Below are 16,390 nucleotides of genomic sequence, written 5' to 3'. Positions count from 1 at the left end.
AGCACTACAAATGCCATGCATAATGCGAACGTGTAAGGACATATACGTGGAGAGGGGGTGTGGGATGTTCAGGTGAGTTCCGAGCTGACACTGTTTTGCCTTTGCCCGATGGGAGTTCCCTGTGGTAAAAAGGCACACTTGTGTGTTTGCCCCCCAGCCGAAGGGCATGCTGTAGATGGCTCGGGAGGCGACAGGCTGTTCATCCGCACTGCGGCCTTCCCTCGGGCTGAAGACGTTAACCAAGCGAGGAAAAACAATTCACCTCCACAGATGCAGCTCGCAGCATGTCCACTGTGGATCGTGCCAGAGATGTGAAGGAAGAGTACAAAAAAAAGGCTTTAGGAGTTCACCGTGCCTTCACAGAGAAACCGGCCTTAAAATGAAAAGTTCCTTTTCTGTACATGGACCTCCATGTTACATCCTTTTCACCCTCGGCAATACTCTGAGAACAAGACTTGACCCAGTGACGCTGAAATGCAGAGCCTGCACGTAACATTTCATCACCCCTCTGCTCAGCTTTATGGAATAGGAGCTGCTCAGTTCAAGGCAATGTATGAAAAAGGGCTAAATTAAAAAGAATTGAAGAAAAACGATGAAGATTCATACAAAAGCCTATATTTTTGACATTTTTGACAAGAGGAATAAAGAAGTAAATGCTTAATCTGATTGAATATGTACCTCTACAGTACCTTAGAAAACAAAACATAATTACAACAAAGGGAAGTAAAGTAAAGGTGTCAAACTGAAGAAGACTCGCAGCCACTGTGTTTCTTTACTCTCTTTCCAGCATGGAATAAACCTTTACTTGTTCCTGTACAGCCTATGCATGCTGACGCAGCTCCCTACTGTTTGTTTATAATGTCAAGAGCGTCTTATCATCTAACATTCAGGGTGCCATAGCAGAAAAAGGAATTCATTTTTGCAGATCACACTTAAAAGATGTGCTAGTTACTTGATGTAATATGTTTAAATTAATTTCATCACGCGCTTCTCTCTAGCGACTACCTGGATGATCAACACCATCACAATGTAGGGTTGTATTGCCAAACACAGTCAGAAGCCAAGCTGCAGCAAGCCAACAAGGAAATAACACAACCCAGCTCAAGGAGACGAGTTTGGACAGTTCGAGATTCATGGGAACAGACCAGCTGTGGTTCAGGTAAAGAGGTTCCCAGTTCAAGGAGTTAAGTTAAGATAGTTACATCCTAAAAGGGAATGATACAGAAAGCCTAGATCTGACAGAAATTCTAAACAAGGAAAAAAGGGAATCAATCTGCACATGCCCGTCTCACCCGCAGGCCTCTCAGCATCTCAGTGCGATACCAAATTCACCTCCGCAGCGCACTTCCTTTTAAAGCAACCTGAATGTTTTCAGAAGATTTCTGATTTTTTTTTTTCTGTGGTTAGCAAAAACAAAGATCCCAAGCAATCGCCCATACACATAGCAGCAGGGGAGATATCGAGGTAAGCAGTGGGATAACAGAAATGCTGTGGACTTTACAGAAAAAAGGTAGATGACGCTAACTGCATTCCTTCAGTTTCAGATTTCCCAGTTGGCTGGGGCAGAGGGTGGAAATCTTTTAGACACAAAGCGGTACAAAGGTCATAAACATTGCTTGCCAAGGGGCAGAATATTTTCCTTGGAGAGCTAAACGGCAGAAAGGTGAGGACTTCAAAGGCTGCACTGCTTCCTGAAACAGATGTCCTGAAAGGATTCCTGTTAACAGAAAAACAGACCAAATACGCAAAGGAAGTGATGAGGGGAAAAAAAACCCTGACAGACAAGGTGCTGCCTAAAAATAAAAATGCTTTTATATCCATTCCCTCAGATAGCGCTCCTTCACCTCTTCATAGCAGCCCACACCAAGAGCATCAGGGTTTGCAGCAACAAGCGATATTGATTGGGAATAAATTACCAAACCCTCCATAACTGCAGAAACAACCAGCTCAGACTTGCCCCCCTGCCATTACATATTGTAGTGGAATGAAATCCTTCAACAGGCCTCTTACAGCTAAAACTGTAACAGCACGGCCCGCCACACATTGCTACACAACCATTACAGTGAACTGCCACACAGCGTAAAGGAAGAAGACGGGCGCTGCACTTAAAATCGCATTCAATCGTGACATTTCCTAGAAATTCAAAGAATGAAACAAAACAACTTCAGAGCCAAGCGGATAATTCAATGTTAGGTCATTAAGATCAGCTGAGGAAAAACTGGCGAGAACAGTCAGCCAGGCTGTCGGTGGAACAGCGCCCCCTGTGGCCACTCAGGGGCATGCAGGCCGCGAGTGAGGGCTGCACCTCTCCACTGACTGGAGTGGAGGTACAGCGCTGTGCTGCTGGGGAGGTGTTAACAGAACGGCTTGAAGGCAGGCGAGCAGGCTAGAGGAATCTCCTGACTCCTCCCCATTCTCAAATCCGAAGGGTACCGAGAAAGGAACTGGCATTTCTAATTTAAAAACAAAACTATAACTCAGATGTGGAGATAAATAAGAGATCGTTACTGGGCTGACTGGAAAAGACATGGAATCGCTAGGCTTGTCAAAAACGCATCATCAAAAGAAAAACAAAGATCTGTTTTTGCATATTGTGCTTAGAAAATCGCACTTATCTGGGAACACTTGCATCATCTCACCCATCATCTCACCACCTTTCATCTATGAATCAACTCTGACTTCAACTCTTCATTGAGGGCATCAAAAGGTGGGACATGTGCTCTTCTTTCAAAGTCAGGAGTCTGGTCAGTAAACACGTTTGACAGCTCACTTTCTCAAGAATTCCAGGGCTTTGCAAGAGAGGGAGACCTGTAAAATGTCCTTCACCTGGGCAGGGTGGTGTTTCTTTCTGGTTTTGGTTCAGTATCCTACACACCGGGTAAATTCTGCGTCTGTCTCTGGGATGCATTGGCACCGCTGCCTCAGGCTTATGTCGCCTCACTGCTGCCCGATGCTGGAGGTGCCTTTGCCCACACCAAAAGACCAGGGGGATAACTCGCATGTCGTCCAAGCGAAAACGGGAACAGAAACCGCTAAAGGACAGGGCGGCGCCCAGCGGGAGCTCCGCAAGACCTCACACACAGACTTAAAAAGAGCAGTTCTTGAGGTCCGCACGCAAGCTTTGCAAGCTGCATAGACCCACAGTGAAACTGCTGGGCTGGAATCGTTTTCAGGCTGTGTGTGTATCAGGCGGGCTCGGCAGGTACGAACTCCTCCCAGTAAGGGTCAAAGCAGCCGACCAGGACTGGGAATCGGAGAATGCGGATGGAAGAGGCAATGGCCTGGCAAAAGAGCCCTGCCCACGCAACCCCCACCACACATAGGTTCACAAGTTTATGCTATAATTACACTCCCCCTCTTTCCTAACAAAAAGCAATAATCCAGTTCAGAGGTCAAGAAAATAGCTACAGATGTCATACAAATGCACCAGCTAAAACAGACTCTGATGTTCAGAGGACTGACAACACCACAGGAGTTACAGTTTCTCAACTTGCTTCCAAGGCAACGCAAAGCAGTAGGCTAATTAAATTCCATACAGCATCAGGTCCTTTACTCCAGCGTGGTTTAAAGGGAAGGAAGCAAGAGCATTTCATTAGGGTTCTAATTACACTAAAGCTAGTGTCGGCATGATCGAAATTATCATGGGTCTTAACACTCAGGAATATTACGATGTGCCATCAGTACCGTACATGGGACTGAGACAACATAACATCTGGCACAAGTGTAATATTCAACGCCGTTTTCAAGTCACAAGGCTGGTGTCTTGTCTTTCTTACGCTGGACTGCGCAGTTGTGAAACTTCCTGAAATTTACTTCCTTCTTGTTCTAGTTAAATACTGATGCTGGCGAACTACAGAAACATGCATTTTTGAATAGCATGTTAGATATTTTTAAAAAGGAATCTAAAGCCAACAACACATTTTCGTCCCCGTTTAGCTCCTTCACGGATCTGAAGAGTTTCCATTAATTAGTGAACTGGGAGCTTCAGGTTGCCATAGAAACCTTCACAATCAAGTCAAACAATCCACTAAAAACACACACACACACAACAGCCAGCCAGCCAGTGAACACAGCAGTGAAGGAGTGGCCATTAAACCAGCCCCATTCCTGCATCTTTTATTGTCTGGCTTTTATTGTGCGCCTGTGAACTGAAGCTCATCAAGTAAAAGGTAAAAAACTCTGTTTTTCCTTCCTGATTTCACAGGGAGGACCACCACTTCCACTGCAGAGATGGCAATCAACCCCCCCTCCCAACTTCCGAAGGTCAATCGCCACCAAACAATGAAGCTCAGCCTCCGGAGACCGCGACTGCCTTCCTCCGCGCCTCCACCGAGCCCACGGGCCGAGCAGCGCAGTGCCCCCGGCGCAGGCCGCAGCCTAACCGCTACACCCACGCCAATCCGGGAGGCAGGCGGTCCTGGGAGTTTATGTAGTGGACACAGCTGGTGCCCGGTGTCCCAGTGGCGCAATCGGTTGTCGCGCAGTACAAAGCAGAGCCATGCCAAGGCTGGGCGTTCAAGGCTCGCCCGGAGCACGTCTTTACTGCCAGCCGCCATATCGCCCCGCAACTCCCAGCTGGCGGCCCGCTGGAGCTCAGCGGGCGTTTCCCTCCTGGGAAAGCTCAGGTTGCACAGGAAGATGTGTTGGTGGGACCAGTATGGAGTGCTCACCCTGTGTGGTCCTCATGCCCCACTATAGTGATGGGACACTGTACTGTTACCCAAGGTCCTGTCTCTCCGTGGTCATTAAAAATCCCAGGGCGTTTCTCCGAAAGAGGAGAGGCGTTAACCCCTGTGTCCTGGCCAAATTTCCACCACCCCCGCCAGGTTCTTTACTAACCACTGCCTACTAATAAGTCCTGTGAAGCGGCTTCATTACTCTGTTCTCCTCCCCCGCTGACAGCTGCTTTGTGTTGAGTGTACTGTTCTGAGGGGAGTCCCCGTAATCTTTAAAGTGCTTTGAGTGGAGTGTCCATAAAAGCACTATATAACTGTAAGGAAATAATAACTCAAGGCTGGAACAGAAAGAGCTACACCAGGGCTTCAGGACTCGCTCATCCATGAGCCAGTCTACAGAGGAAATTTCTAGGTTAATAGGTTAACCAGAAAGGTAAAACACATGAGTGGTTTAAATTTAAGTTAATAATGGAGTCAATGTAGGACCATGAAGAATATTTAAAGACCAGAAGAACAGGAGGCAAGGCAATTTAAAAGGGACACAAGGCACTGAAATGAGTCACATTAGATAAACAAAAAAGAATCATGGGCCTTTCTTGTCAGTTATCTTTACCAACTACTGCTGAAGTACATATAGTACATACACTTTACTAACATTCCCCAGCTATTCTCCATTGAAAAGATAAGATAAGATCACTTTATTGGCCATATACAATTTCTTGTATTAGGAATTTGTCTTTTCACATACCCCAGCTTGCTCTCCATGAGACAAACAGACAGGGAGAGAAGCTTGGGGTCAGAGCGCAGGGTCAGCCATTGAACAGCGCCCTTGGAGCAGCTGGGGTTAAGGGCTTTGGGATTTGAACCAGCAACCTTCGTGCCACAGACGCAGATCCTAAGCCACAGAGCCACCGCAGCGCACCACATTGGAGAGAATTCATAACAAGCTTACTGCACCGTGGAACATGGGGAGTCTGGACATTCATAATTAGGATTATGCAGTTTAGTGCTTGTGTGATGACGTGACATCATTACTGATTCTAAGTCACTGTGCAATGTGTAATCAGACATGCTGCTGGGATCCTATCAGACTCCAAAAGTTTCGCAGAAATCCTGGAAGCCCATCTAGAGCCTTGCATTTTATTCTGATGTTTTGTAACGAAAAGAAAAAAATAAATGTTCTCATATTAGCAATGGAAAACTTTTTATTTGCAAGCAGATGTCTCTGCGGTGTTAAGACACAGAAATGTAAACTTTAAAAGACATCTTGTCCTCCCTCATTGAATAACATGGTACCTCCAGCTTACTTTAATTACAGGGATTCAGTCAACTGGCAAAAAATGCACAGCAGACTGAAAACACAACAGACATCTCAGAACAAAAAAGAATAACACCAAAGAGCATTTTAGTCTAAAAAAGATTTCAGATGCTAATCAGAAATATAGACGGTAATCCTACACCCTATGGACAGTCACCACTTTTCTAGTAAATCCCTGTTTTGATCACCGCAGAACTAAAAGGTCACTAAATAAAAAGCCTCATGCCTCTCTCATTACTGTAAATCAAGCACGCTGGATGAAACCCAGCTTTGCCTCTGTGCAATACGAGACTGAATGATCTGGTGTTAAAATCCCAGCTCAACCATCAGCTTATGCAGTTCAAATGAGTCACCTCACTTTCTCTCCCCAGCTGAGCAATCTTCACCATAGACTGTGCCTCCTGGACTGGACTGTGCTGCACGTCTGGAAGTCGAGAACAATTATGTAGCCATAAATGAATTTCTCTGCATGCCGTCCAACTATAACAGCTGAGGATGGTGTTTGCAAATCAAACTAAAGGTGAAGGTTTCCCCTAAAAAACAAAACAAGTACTCCTCATTGAAGTTTTCTGAGTCTGCAGCCAGCTTTTTTTTATCATCATCCAAAGCAAGAGCTTCAACAACGCACACTGTTCAAAGCCAAAGGCCAGCTCCTCGGGAGACCAGTGTTCCTGGGAGACTGTTCCCAGAGGGCACATCGCTGCAGCAATTTTCCCCAAAGAGCATCCCTCCTGAAATGTAGTCACAGCGACACAGGAGTGGAGGCTTGGACACTTCTCCTCAAACCGGGTGGGGAGAGCATGCAGACATTTTGCATCTTCAATTTTGAAAACAAATTCAAACATTAAAACAAGTTACAAACAAAACACTGGGACTAAATCATACGCACAAAAAAGCAGTCAAGCAAAAACACATACTGGCAGATGGCCGGTCTTAATGGGGGAGGAAAATACTAGACTCCACTCGTGTACCTTCCATTTTCCACATACTGCATACAAATCCAGAGGCAGCTCAGAGGTACAACAATATTAATTCCTGATCCAGTAAAGCGGATATCTTTTTCATCTTCAAAAGGGTGGTGTGGTGGCTCTGTGGCTCAGGATCTGCGCCTGTGGCTGGAAGGTTGTCGGTTCGTATCTCGCGGCCGGCAGAGGAATCCTACTCTGCTGGGCCCCTGAGCCAGGCCCTGAACCCCAGCTGCTCCAGGGGAGCCGTATAGATGGCTGACTCTGCGCTCTGACCCCAAGCTTCTCTCACCCTGTCTCTGTGTCTGTGTGTCTCATGGAGAGCAAGCTGGGGTGTGGAAAAAGACAAATTCCTAATGCAAGAAATTGTATATGGTCTATAAAGTCATCTCATCTATCCAGGTTTGACTCTCAGTGACTTCACCTGCGTGCACAGTTCTCTTAATGTGTCTGTATTACCACTATTGCTCACTGGGGATTGTAAGTTAGCTAAGGATTGTAAGTTAGCTAAGTGGCTCTCCAGGACCAGCTGTGAATATCACTGTTGTGGGCTCTTTGTGAAACCAACATGAAAACACAAGAGTATATGGAATCTTCCCTCATGTACTTTGCATGCGTCAATCACGTCTAACCAGGCCAAGCAAAAATATATATATTATATATAATATATATATTTTAGTTCTTTACTTTGTTCTGTAGTTAAACCTTCCTTCTTCATGAAATTAGAAAAATAATATTCTTAGTACCTCCTCCTAGTGCTGACAAGAAATGATACTGTTGTAAAAATACAGACGTGCATTCCTAAAAGACCTCATTTCCACTTACAGATTTATATTACTGACAGCATTCAAGCTGTAAAACTGAAAGGGAACCTTCCACCTCTTCCTAAAGGAAAACAATTAGGAAAAGTAAGAGTACTGAATAACATGTAATACAGATATGTATATACAACTTAAGATAGGAAAACTAGATTTTTAATAGCAATTTCCCAAAACCTAAACTTAGGTTGTCAAGTCTCCAAAAAAAAGACAGATAATTAGGATGTTCCCCTGTCCCAGGAGTGTAGGACCAACAAAGTCTAAGTTAACCTTTTAGGATCCTATTCTGCCATCATAAGGTACAGAACCTGTGGCTATCAAACAAAAACAGAGGAAACAAACCAAAAACCTGAATTTTAAGTTGGGGGAAAAAAAACTTTATCCATCACAACTACTAGCTAATACAAGAAGAATCCAGTCATGTCCAGGAGAAGGCAAATCAGGGCTGCATTCGGGAATCATTAAGAGCTGAAAAAGGTTTTAATGAACAGTTAAATTCCCTTCCGCTCTTCAGTCCTAAAACGTTTCCAATCGTTGTCAATCTGTTGTTTTCAGTCTTCTGCACCATGTAGTCTGATCTCATCGGGCCTTAGAACCTGCGCAAGGCTGTGCCTGGTTAGTACTGGCATGGGAGATCAATTATGACCAGTTTGCTGCTGCTGTGAGCAGTGTTGAAGGATCAGACGGCGATGCTCTTCTCTCAGCAATGTAACTTACAATCCAGGGCTTCAGCATGGTGACGACATATGCTGTAAACGGTGCTAATGGATGTAAAGTTAAACAGAGGTTAATAAAGATCCCAGGTCCCTTTTTCTAAAAGTAGAGGTGTTAACCTGAGGATGCTGGCTAAATTTCCCTGTGGGCTCCCCTCTTGGTTATAGATGCATATAACTTATTTATGCCTGAACAGGTTTTCCGCTTAATCAACGCTGAGCAATCAGCTCCTGTCCCAGCAGATATCTGCCAGAAAGACTGCTACCTCCATCCAAGACAGCAGCTGCCCGAACCTGGAAGCTCAAATAAATTGTGCCTCAGTTACGCAGACGATTCACAACGGAGAGTTAGATGAAACTGATACAGACAAAATACAAGGTGCTGTGGGTGGCACACTGTGGCCTACCTCAATGTCTCCCTCATTTCAACAGGCAAAGCAGTTTTTTCACTTCTCTACCTGATCTGCTCTGTAGTGGAGCTGCTGGAAGTCACTGATGTGGATGCTAAACTTAAGAGGACTGGGTCATCTCCTACAGGTAAAGCTCTTTGGAAGCCTAGCAATGAAAAACATCATAGACATGCAAATCATTATTTTCCTTTTTTTTCTCCCATATGACTAGCACATGAAACCCGAAAGCACTATTTTACAGCACAGTAAAAAAACAAGATTTTACAGTCACACTGTGAAAATGCTACATCTAGATAACCACGAAGATAACATCAGACAATATATAAGTCTCTTCTGATCTTGTTTAATGTTACTAGCAATAATAATTACAAACTTTATTTTATATAGCGCCTTTAAAGGTGGCTTCTCAAAGCGCTTTACAGAATAACAACAACAATAAATAAAAAGAATACACCAGATAAAACACAATTACAATACACAGAGGAGACCGTGGATGGTGGTACTAAGAAAAGTAGAAGCAGAGGGGTGAAGAATGGAACCAGTAAAGTACTAGGGCTGCACGAAACAGCGAAAAAGCTCCAGCTTCCAAACTAACTGGACTCCTCTCAGACACGAATAGTCTCACCAGCCTGCGGATAATGGAGGATCAATTCTCTCGGGGATCTGTGAGCTACTTTGCAAATTGCTGTTGAATTTGAATTGGGAGTCAAAACAGCGAGCGCCCTGAAAAAAAAAAGCTGCACTTCCTGAAAAGGGAGGAAATGACAAACTCCCAAGGAAGCCAAGGAAAACAGATTGCTAAGCAGCAGCAGCATCTGGTTACACAATCCACCGCTTCCCTTTAGAGCTGGGATGGTCCTTCCAGAGGGCAATAAGGAACACGGGTGACCTGGTATAGTCGAATACCAAAGAAGTTTCACAAAAATAAGAGACTAGTTTGTACCGTGATTAGCCTACCGCACGGACTTCTGATGAAGTGCTCAGCCATCTGACTTCAGAATTACTCAATTCTAAATAAGATTTTGTGCTAAACAAGTACAGTGGATTTTTCTGTCAGTGCTGTATTGCCCAAATATTATTCCTTTCAAGTTTCTGTGAGGGCATAAAATTTTATTTTACAGCAAAATGGCTACTCGTGGTATCTGGTAAAGCGCTTTGAGTGGAATGTCCAGAAAAGCGCTATATAAGTGTAAGCAATTATTAATTATAATTATAAGTAACTTAACATTCAAATTCAATTCAAATAGAGTACAATACACATGGTCCCTGATGAAGAGCTTACATCAGTCATCTGTCAGCCTGTATTACTACAGTATAGTGGTCAACATCATCTTATTTTTCTTTAAGTATGAACCAATTATTATGTATTTATCTGCAACATAGTGGTTAAGCATTTTCTTGTTCTCAACAAGTGAATGCAAAAACATTAAAAACAGCAACCAAATGGTCCGACTTTTTACTTGGAGATTTTCTCAGTAACAATAAATAGATTACATTTCAAGAAGGACTGAGCTTCTAAGCTGGACGAAACTCAGTTTCAAGTTCTTAAAGATGTTATCCGAGAGTAAATAACCCTTTAAAGTGCTTCATCCAGTCCACGTAAGCACACTACAATTCAGACTCACAATGCTGTTTTTAAAAACCGATAAAACACAGAACAATGGAAACTGACTGAAAATAAACGCTCCTCAGGAATAAAGCCTGTCGTTCAAAAACAGGATGAATTTAGCAGCCAACTGCCCATTGTCCAGTTGTGAAGAGGCCAGCTGAAAATCTGATGAGAGCTTTTGGTTCAAAGCTTCCTTTTTCTGCTGGCTTTCAAACAATGGGCTATACAAGGTACACTCCAGTGTCAAGTCAGCCTGAAGCCAACTCAACACTGTAAACACTTCTGGCTCATGTATTGGCACAGCAATAACATTAAGGTTCGGATGTTTCTCTCCCAAAATCAAAAGGAAAAAGACGTCTCTAAATACCAGTAGCACATATTCCTGGCCAATCATTTGGGAAATATATAACTTTACATCAAAAGTCTGGATTTAGCTGTAAACAGGCCATTCCCAGACACTTAAGAACATTCACAAGTTTACACATTGGTTAGACCATTCCTTTCAAGACCCAAGCACAAAGCATGTGAAGACGAAACCCACAAAACAAATCCACAGTTGGATTCACCATTGATGTACAATGTGACTGAGCTTGAACCTGGCTTTATGAACTAGACCATCAACTTTGGTTCTTCTTCCACTCCTGCTCCATCTACCCTCACACACTTGGCTATAGAGGTCAGCCTACTAACCTTAGGGAGGACAGTGCTTACGTCTTGATGTAATTATTGTTTCTCTGGAATCAGCCATTCTAGGACATAAAGTAACGACCCTGAGGGGACTGAACATCCTCAAAGATCCTGATGAAGTCAACGCAGTGGACTTCTTCAACATGAACAGTGAAACATGAACCCTGAACCACAGGACACACATGTAAACAACCAAGAACAGGAGGAATTCCTTACCCCTGGGGGAGTGGAACAAGCTACCCAGCCATGTGATTGAAAAAGATACTTGGGTTTCCCTCAAGGCTGGATGAGATCATAGGATCAATAAGCTACTAATGAGTAAACAGGGCAGATGGGACAAATGGCCTCCTCTCTTTAGCAACCATTCTTTTGTTCTTACGTTCTTAATAAAGGCACACCCCTCCCTTTTTGAGATACTGGTGTCAAAGGACAGAGTCTGGAACTCTAAGAGATTGTGTACAAACCACAGTCCAAAATGACAGCGGTTTAGATAATACACTGTAGATGATAATAATAATAATAATAATAATAATTGCTTACACTTATAGAGCGCTTTTCTGGACACTTCACTCAAAGCACTTTACAGGTAATGGGGATCCCCTCCACCACCACCAGTGTGCAGCTCCACCTGGATGATGCGACGGCACCCATAGTGCACCAGAACGTTCACCACACATCAGCTATCAGTGGGGAGGAGAGCAGAGTAATGTAGCTAATTCATAGATGGGGATTATTAGGAGGCCATGATTGGTCAGGGCCAATGGGAAATTTGGCCAGGACGCCGGGGTTACACCCCTACTCTTTTCGAGAAACGCCCTGGGATTTTTAATGACCACAGAGAGTCAGGACATCTCATCCGAAGGACGGTGCCTGTTTACAGTATAGTGTCCCCGTCACTATACTGGGGCATTAGAACCCACATGGACCGCAGGGTGAGCGCCCCCTTCTGGCCCCACCAACACCTCTTCCAGCTGCAGCCTTAGTTTTTCCCAGGAGGTCTCCCATCCAGGTACTGACCAGGCTCACTTCTGCTGAGCTACAGTGGGCTGCCAGTTGTGAGTTGCAGGGTGATACGGCTACTGGCTAGATGGCCAGCCCCCCCGCAAGTGTTGTTGGGGTATCGGCTGCCTACTTCAGTGCACAGCACCAGGTGCTCCTAAGCCAACTTTCTTTTCTGTCCTCTTAACAAGAGGTGGCTCTGCGGCTAAGGATCTGCACCTGTGGCTGAAAGGTTGCTGGTTCGTATCCTGCGGTCGGCAGAGGAATCCTACTCCAGTGGGCCCCTGAGCAAGGCCCTTAACCCCAACTGCTCCAGGGGCGCCGTACAATGGCTGACCCTGCTCTCTGACCCCAGGCTCTCTCCCTATCTGTGTGCCTCATGGAGAGCAAGCTGGGGTATGCAAAAAGACAAATTACTAATACAAGAAATTGTATATGGCCAATAAAGTGATCTTATCTTATCCCTGAAATCATCTTCAAACACAGTGCCCATGAAATGACATCAGTTCACATCCATCGTATGCATTAGGCCCAGTCAATGCTCATCTGAAGGAGCACGGACACAGACTTGAGGCCCCTGCCAAATAAATCTGTATTTCTCTCGTTCAAATTATCTTTCAAAGTGGTTAAAAGAAATTAAAATGGAAGCGGCGATCACAAACTGACATGGTGAAGCTGAACAAAAACAGTTTATTAAAGCATTTCACTGAATCATCTAGATACCCTCCACCTGTTAAGGAAGAAAGGGAATATTTCTGCTTGAACGTCTTACTCAAAATAAGTCTTTTGTTTGGCAGTCTGCACTGTAAAATACTAGCAGAACTCTTCTACATCAACTGGCCTCTTTCATACAGGATATCAGTGATCCATTCCTGTAGAACGAGCTCTTACAATTTCAATAAGTTAACATTTCATTAATAAATATTATAAATAATTAATGGGGATTCCATTTTTAAACTAGGACTCAAAGGTCTAGTAATTAATCAAACGTGCTGTTAACTACAGATTAACATTTAGGAAGGATTGAGTGCATTCTCACAATCACACGAAAAAGCACGCTAAACAAGTTTTTTATTATTCAGTTGTTTCACACCAATAGATAAATGCAACGATAAAGAACTTGGGCTGAGTAATAATTCTCTGGCTCAGGAATATGTCATACAACATTAGGCTAAATTAACACTCCTACAGTTGTACTGCGTCTGCATTGGTGCACCTTGCAAATTTTGTTATTTACTTTCAAGAGTAAGTGACGCACTACAAATGTCACATTACAGTAACAAAATATAACAACAAACAACAGACGACGGTAAAGAAAAAAAAAAAGATTTCCCAAGTTTCGTGTTTTTAAATGGGCAGGACAGGTTTTCCAGACAGGCCAGCCGCACGAAGCGCGTCTGCAGACCCGCACTGTTGCGTCCGGCACGACGGGAAAATTAAAACGTAAAAACTACGTTTTCTCTTAGAAAGATCCCGCAGACGTCTGAGCCCGTTGAGTTTTCTTCACTCCTACAAAGGCACGTATCTGCGCCCTTTCACTGCATTCTTGTGTGAACTGCTGTGGTTAGGGCCTACTTTGTTGTGGAAAACCTGGGTCTCCCTGCAAGACATTTTCAGAGACACCAAGGCAACACAGTTCCCACCACACACGCAACGCGCAATCAACACACGGCGCACCACCGCCGATCTGTAATGGGCCACCTAAAGTAGAACTAAACTACATATACCAATGATACTAAACCAATCCATAGTATACTTCGTCCAAGTTCTTTTTGCGGGGGCAAATACCTTCTATGACTGTAAAACTAAGCGCTCATTTGTGCAGTATCACCTCCGGTTGAATTCCATTTTGATATATTACATCAACAACACCATTTTGTCTCCTGTCAAAAACCACTTCGCCAAAGACGCACGCTGATCGCCATGTATGCATATGTATGTTACGCTTCGGGCTTGCCCCGTCCATATAAAAGAAATGTACATTTACCTTATACACATCTCCGTATGTACCGCTGCCTATCCTTTGAATCAGCTCGAAATCCTCTTGCGGATTCCGCCTGGACAGGTCGAAACTGGAATTCATAATTTGAACTCCGGTTTCTCTCGCCGATCTCTGAGGTTCGTGGGACGCCCGGTTTCACAGGTGAGAAGAAACAAATAAACAAACATGAACGGCTTCAGGGGGGGAAAAAAATCTCAGCCCGAATTCACTGTAAGTTTAACATGGCTTCCACTGCGCAATACGCGTGCGCACGGCTCCAGTTTACATTCTCCAAAGGCACAGGACTCGGAAGACTTGGGAGAGGGTGGTGTGCAGGCAGGCAGGCACTGGTAAACAAAAACGGTCCTGAATCGCCAGGAATTGCTCTACTCCAGCTGTGGAGGAAATCGCTCCGGAGTCGGTCCCATTCGCTCACACAATCTGCGCATGAACCATTTTCTGGTCCCTTTGACTGAGGCAGGAGGGGGGTGATGCTCTCCGCGGCGTCAACACGAGAAAAGCCAGATCCCATCGCCAAACCAGAATGTTTGCATTTTCATCGCGTTAGCTGGATGCAGCCCAGTCAATCCTCAGGCTACCCAGCTCTCCGGACACTTGCTTTGCCCGAGTTCACCGTGTGACAGCGAACAGAACGAAAGGATGTCGGCACAGAGGAGGTTTAAAATCCACCTTCGGTAATTAGACTGTTTGGGGGGGGAAACATGGATTTCGCGTCTATGGATGCGCTTGAATCTTGTTGCTCCAGATTCCGAAGTATGAGTCATGCGGTTACTGACCCAATCCGTCACAACAAGCGTGCAAAGACCAACTAGGGGAAAACAACAAAAGTTTCCATTCTGCTGTGATACGACAGCTTAATGTAGGCTAGGCGAAGCCTGTGATTCTATAGGCGAGGCAGCTAATTGTCCTCATAGATGAACATAAAGACATTGCCTTTCGTGTCTTACAAAATACTTTGTAGGGAGTTGACGCCAGACCCGATTAAAACCATGTAAATGAATTATGAAACTCTGATAAAACTGTTTGGAAGCATCGATCGGCGCGCTGTTTCTCCGAGAGTATGAGTCCCCCCCCCAAGGATATGTTTTTATTATTAATCTGTTAATTATTTTGGCTAAAGACTTTGTCCACAAAAGGAAATGGTCTAATACTGCTCCCTCTATTCATGCCTTTAAAGTTGAATTCCTTTTTTATTTAAATTTTATTAGAAATGTAAGGAATCAAAAGGCAAGACCCACAATGGAAATATGTCAAAAGTCTCATTTTTAGTTTCTACAGTTGTGAACTCCTCTGGGTGTGCAGTGTATGTTTCTGTATCTATTTCAATATTCTGCCTCCTATTTTGTATTTCTGGTGTTTAAATAAAAACTTATTTTAAAAAAAAGGATGACGTCCCCCCCATCATGTGAGCCTGGGTCTGGGCACTCCTCCCGGGCGAGAAGACAGTAACGCCATTGATTTCCTGATCAGAGAAGACGGCGCTGCTGTGATACCGCATCAGCGTACTGGGATTGTTCAGAAAACAACCGAATGCACAGCCGTCCTTCAATTGTCGCTTAACAACGTATTTGCCAGACACAGAGATAAGGGGTTAATGAGGGTACTGGAAAATAATAAGGGCGAAAACAGTTTTTCTCAATCCTTATGTAAAAGTGAGAATGCGCTTTTATTTTAATTTTATATAATACTGCCGGTCTCTGGCTGTTCTATCGAGTTGTATTCTTCCTAATGAAGTTTATGTTGCTGCAAGGAGATAGCTGCTCAGAAAACAGTAAATGGAATCAAAATTCACTGATTTCATAATGTTTACTGTGTAGGGACTCAATACATATTTTTCAAATAAAGGATTTAATTAGTGCCGAGAACGCTGAGTTATCCAAACCACATAGAAATAAACCATGTTTCTAAAATGCATCTGCAAACAGTTCGGTACTGTTCTTTAACAGGAAATGAAAACATTTCTAAATGTGTCCAAATTACTTTCCTTTATGCACAAGGAAAAAATATTTTTCCCCCCAATATTGTGAGTGGAATAATATAACAGTTCTGACAGCTTTACCTTAAAAAAGAGGAGAAAATGGTTCTTTAATGTCTCCAAGGCATGCTGTTAACCTCGAAGCAGCCAGTGACAACTTAAAAGTAAGTGAAGGACCTGGTTTCCTGTGGCCCTGAAGCAGTGTCAAGACCCCTTAG

At 43.9% G+C, this 16,390-nt stretch overlaps 1 protein-coding gene across 6 annotated transcripts in view; it reads right to left on the bottom strand.

Annotated features, from left to right (window-relative positions):
- map4k3a (mitogen-activated protein kinase kinase kinase kinase 3a) overlaps nucleotides 1-15,000 on the bottom strand; it is a 78,622-nt gene extending 63,622 nt beyond the window's left edge. For 4 of the 6 annotated variants that reach the window (XM_015362582.2, XM_015362583.2, XM_015362584.2 and 1 more), the window contains exon 1: nucleotides 14,183-15,000. In XM_015362582.2, the coding sequence (XP_015218068.1) occupies nucleotides 14,183-14,278 (96 nt within the window). In that variant the 5' untranslated portion in view covers nucleotides 14,279-15,000. The remainder of the gene's footprint in view (nucleotides 1-14,182) is intronic. The other 2 variants (XM_015362586.2, XM_015362587.2) reach the window with 2 other exon arrangements.
- Between the last annotated feature and the right edge of the window lie 1,390 nt (nucleotides 15,001-16,390).

This window comes from Lepisosteus oculatus, chromosome 17 (assembly GCF_040954835.1).
Source record: "Lepisosteus oculatus isolate fLepOcu1 chromosome 17, fLepOcu1.hap2, whole genome shotgun sequence".
Lineage (NCBI taxonomy): Eukaryota > Metazoa > Chordata > Actinopteri > Semionotiformes > Lepisosteidae > Lepisosteus > Lepisosteus oculatus.
This window is presented reverse-complemented; position numbering and strand designations above follow the sequence as displayed.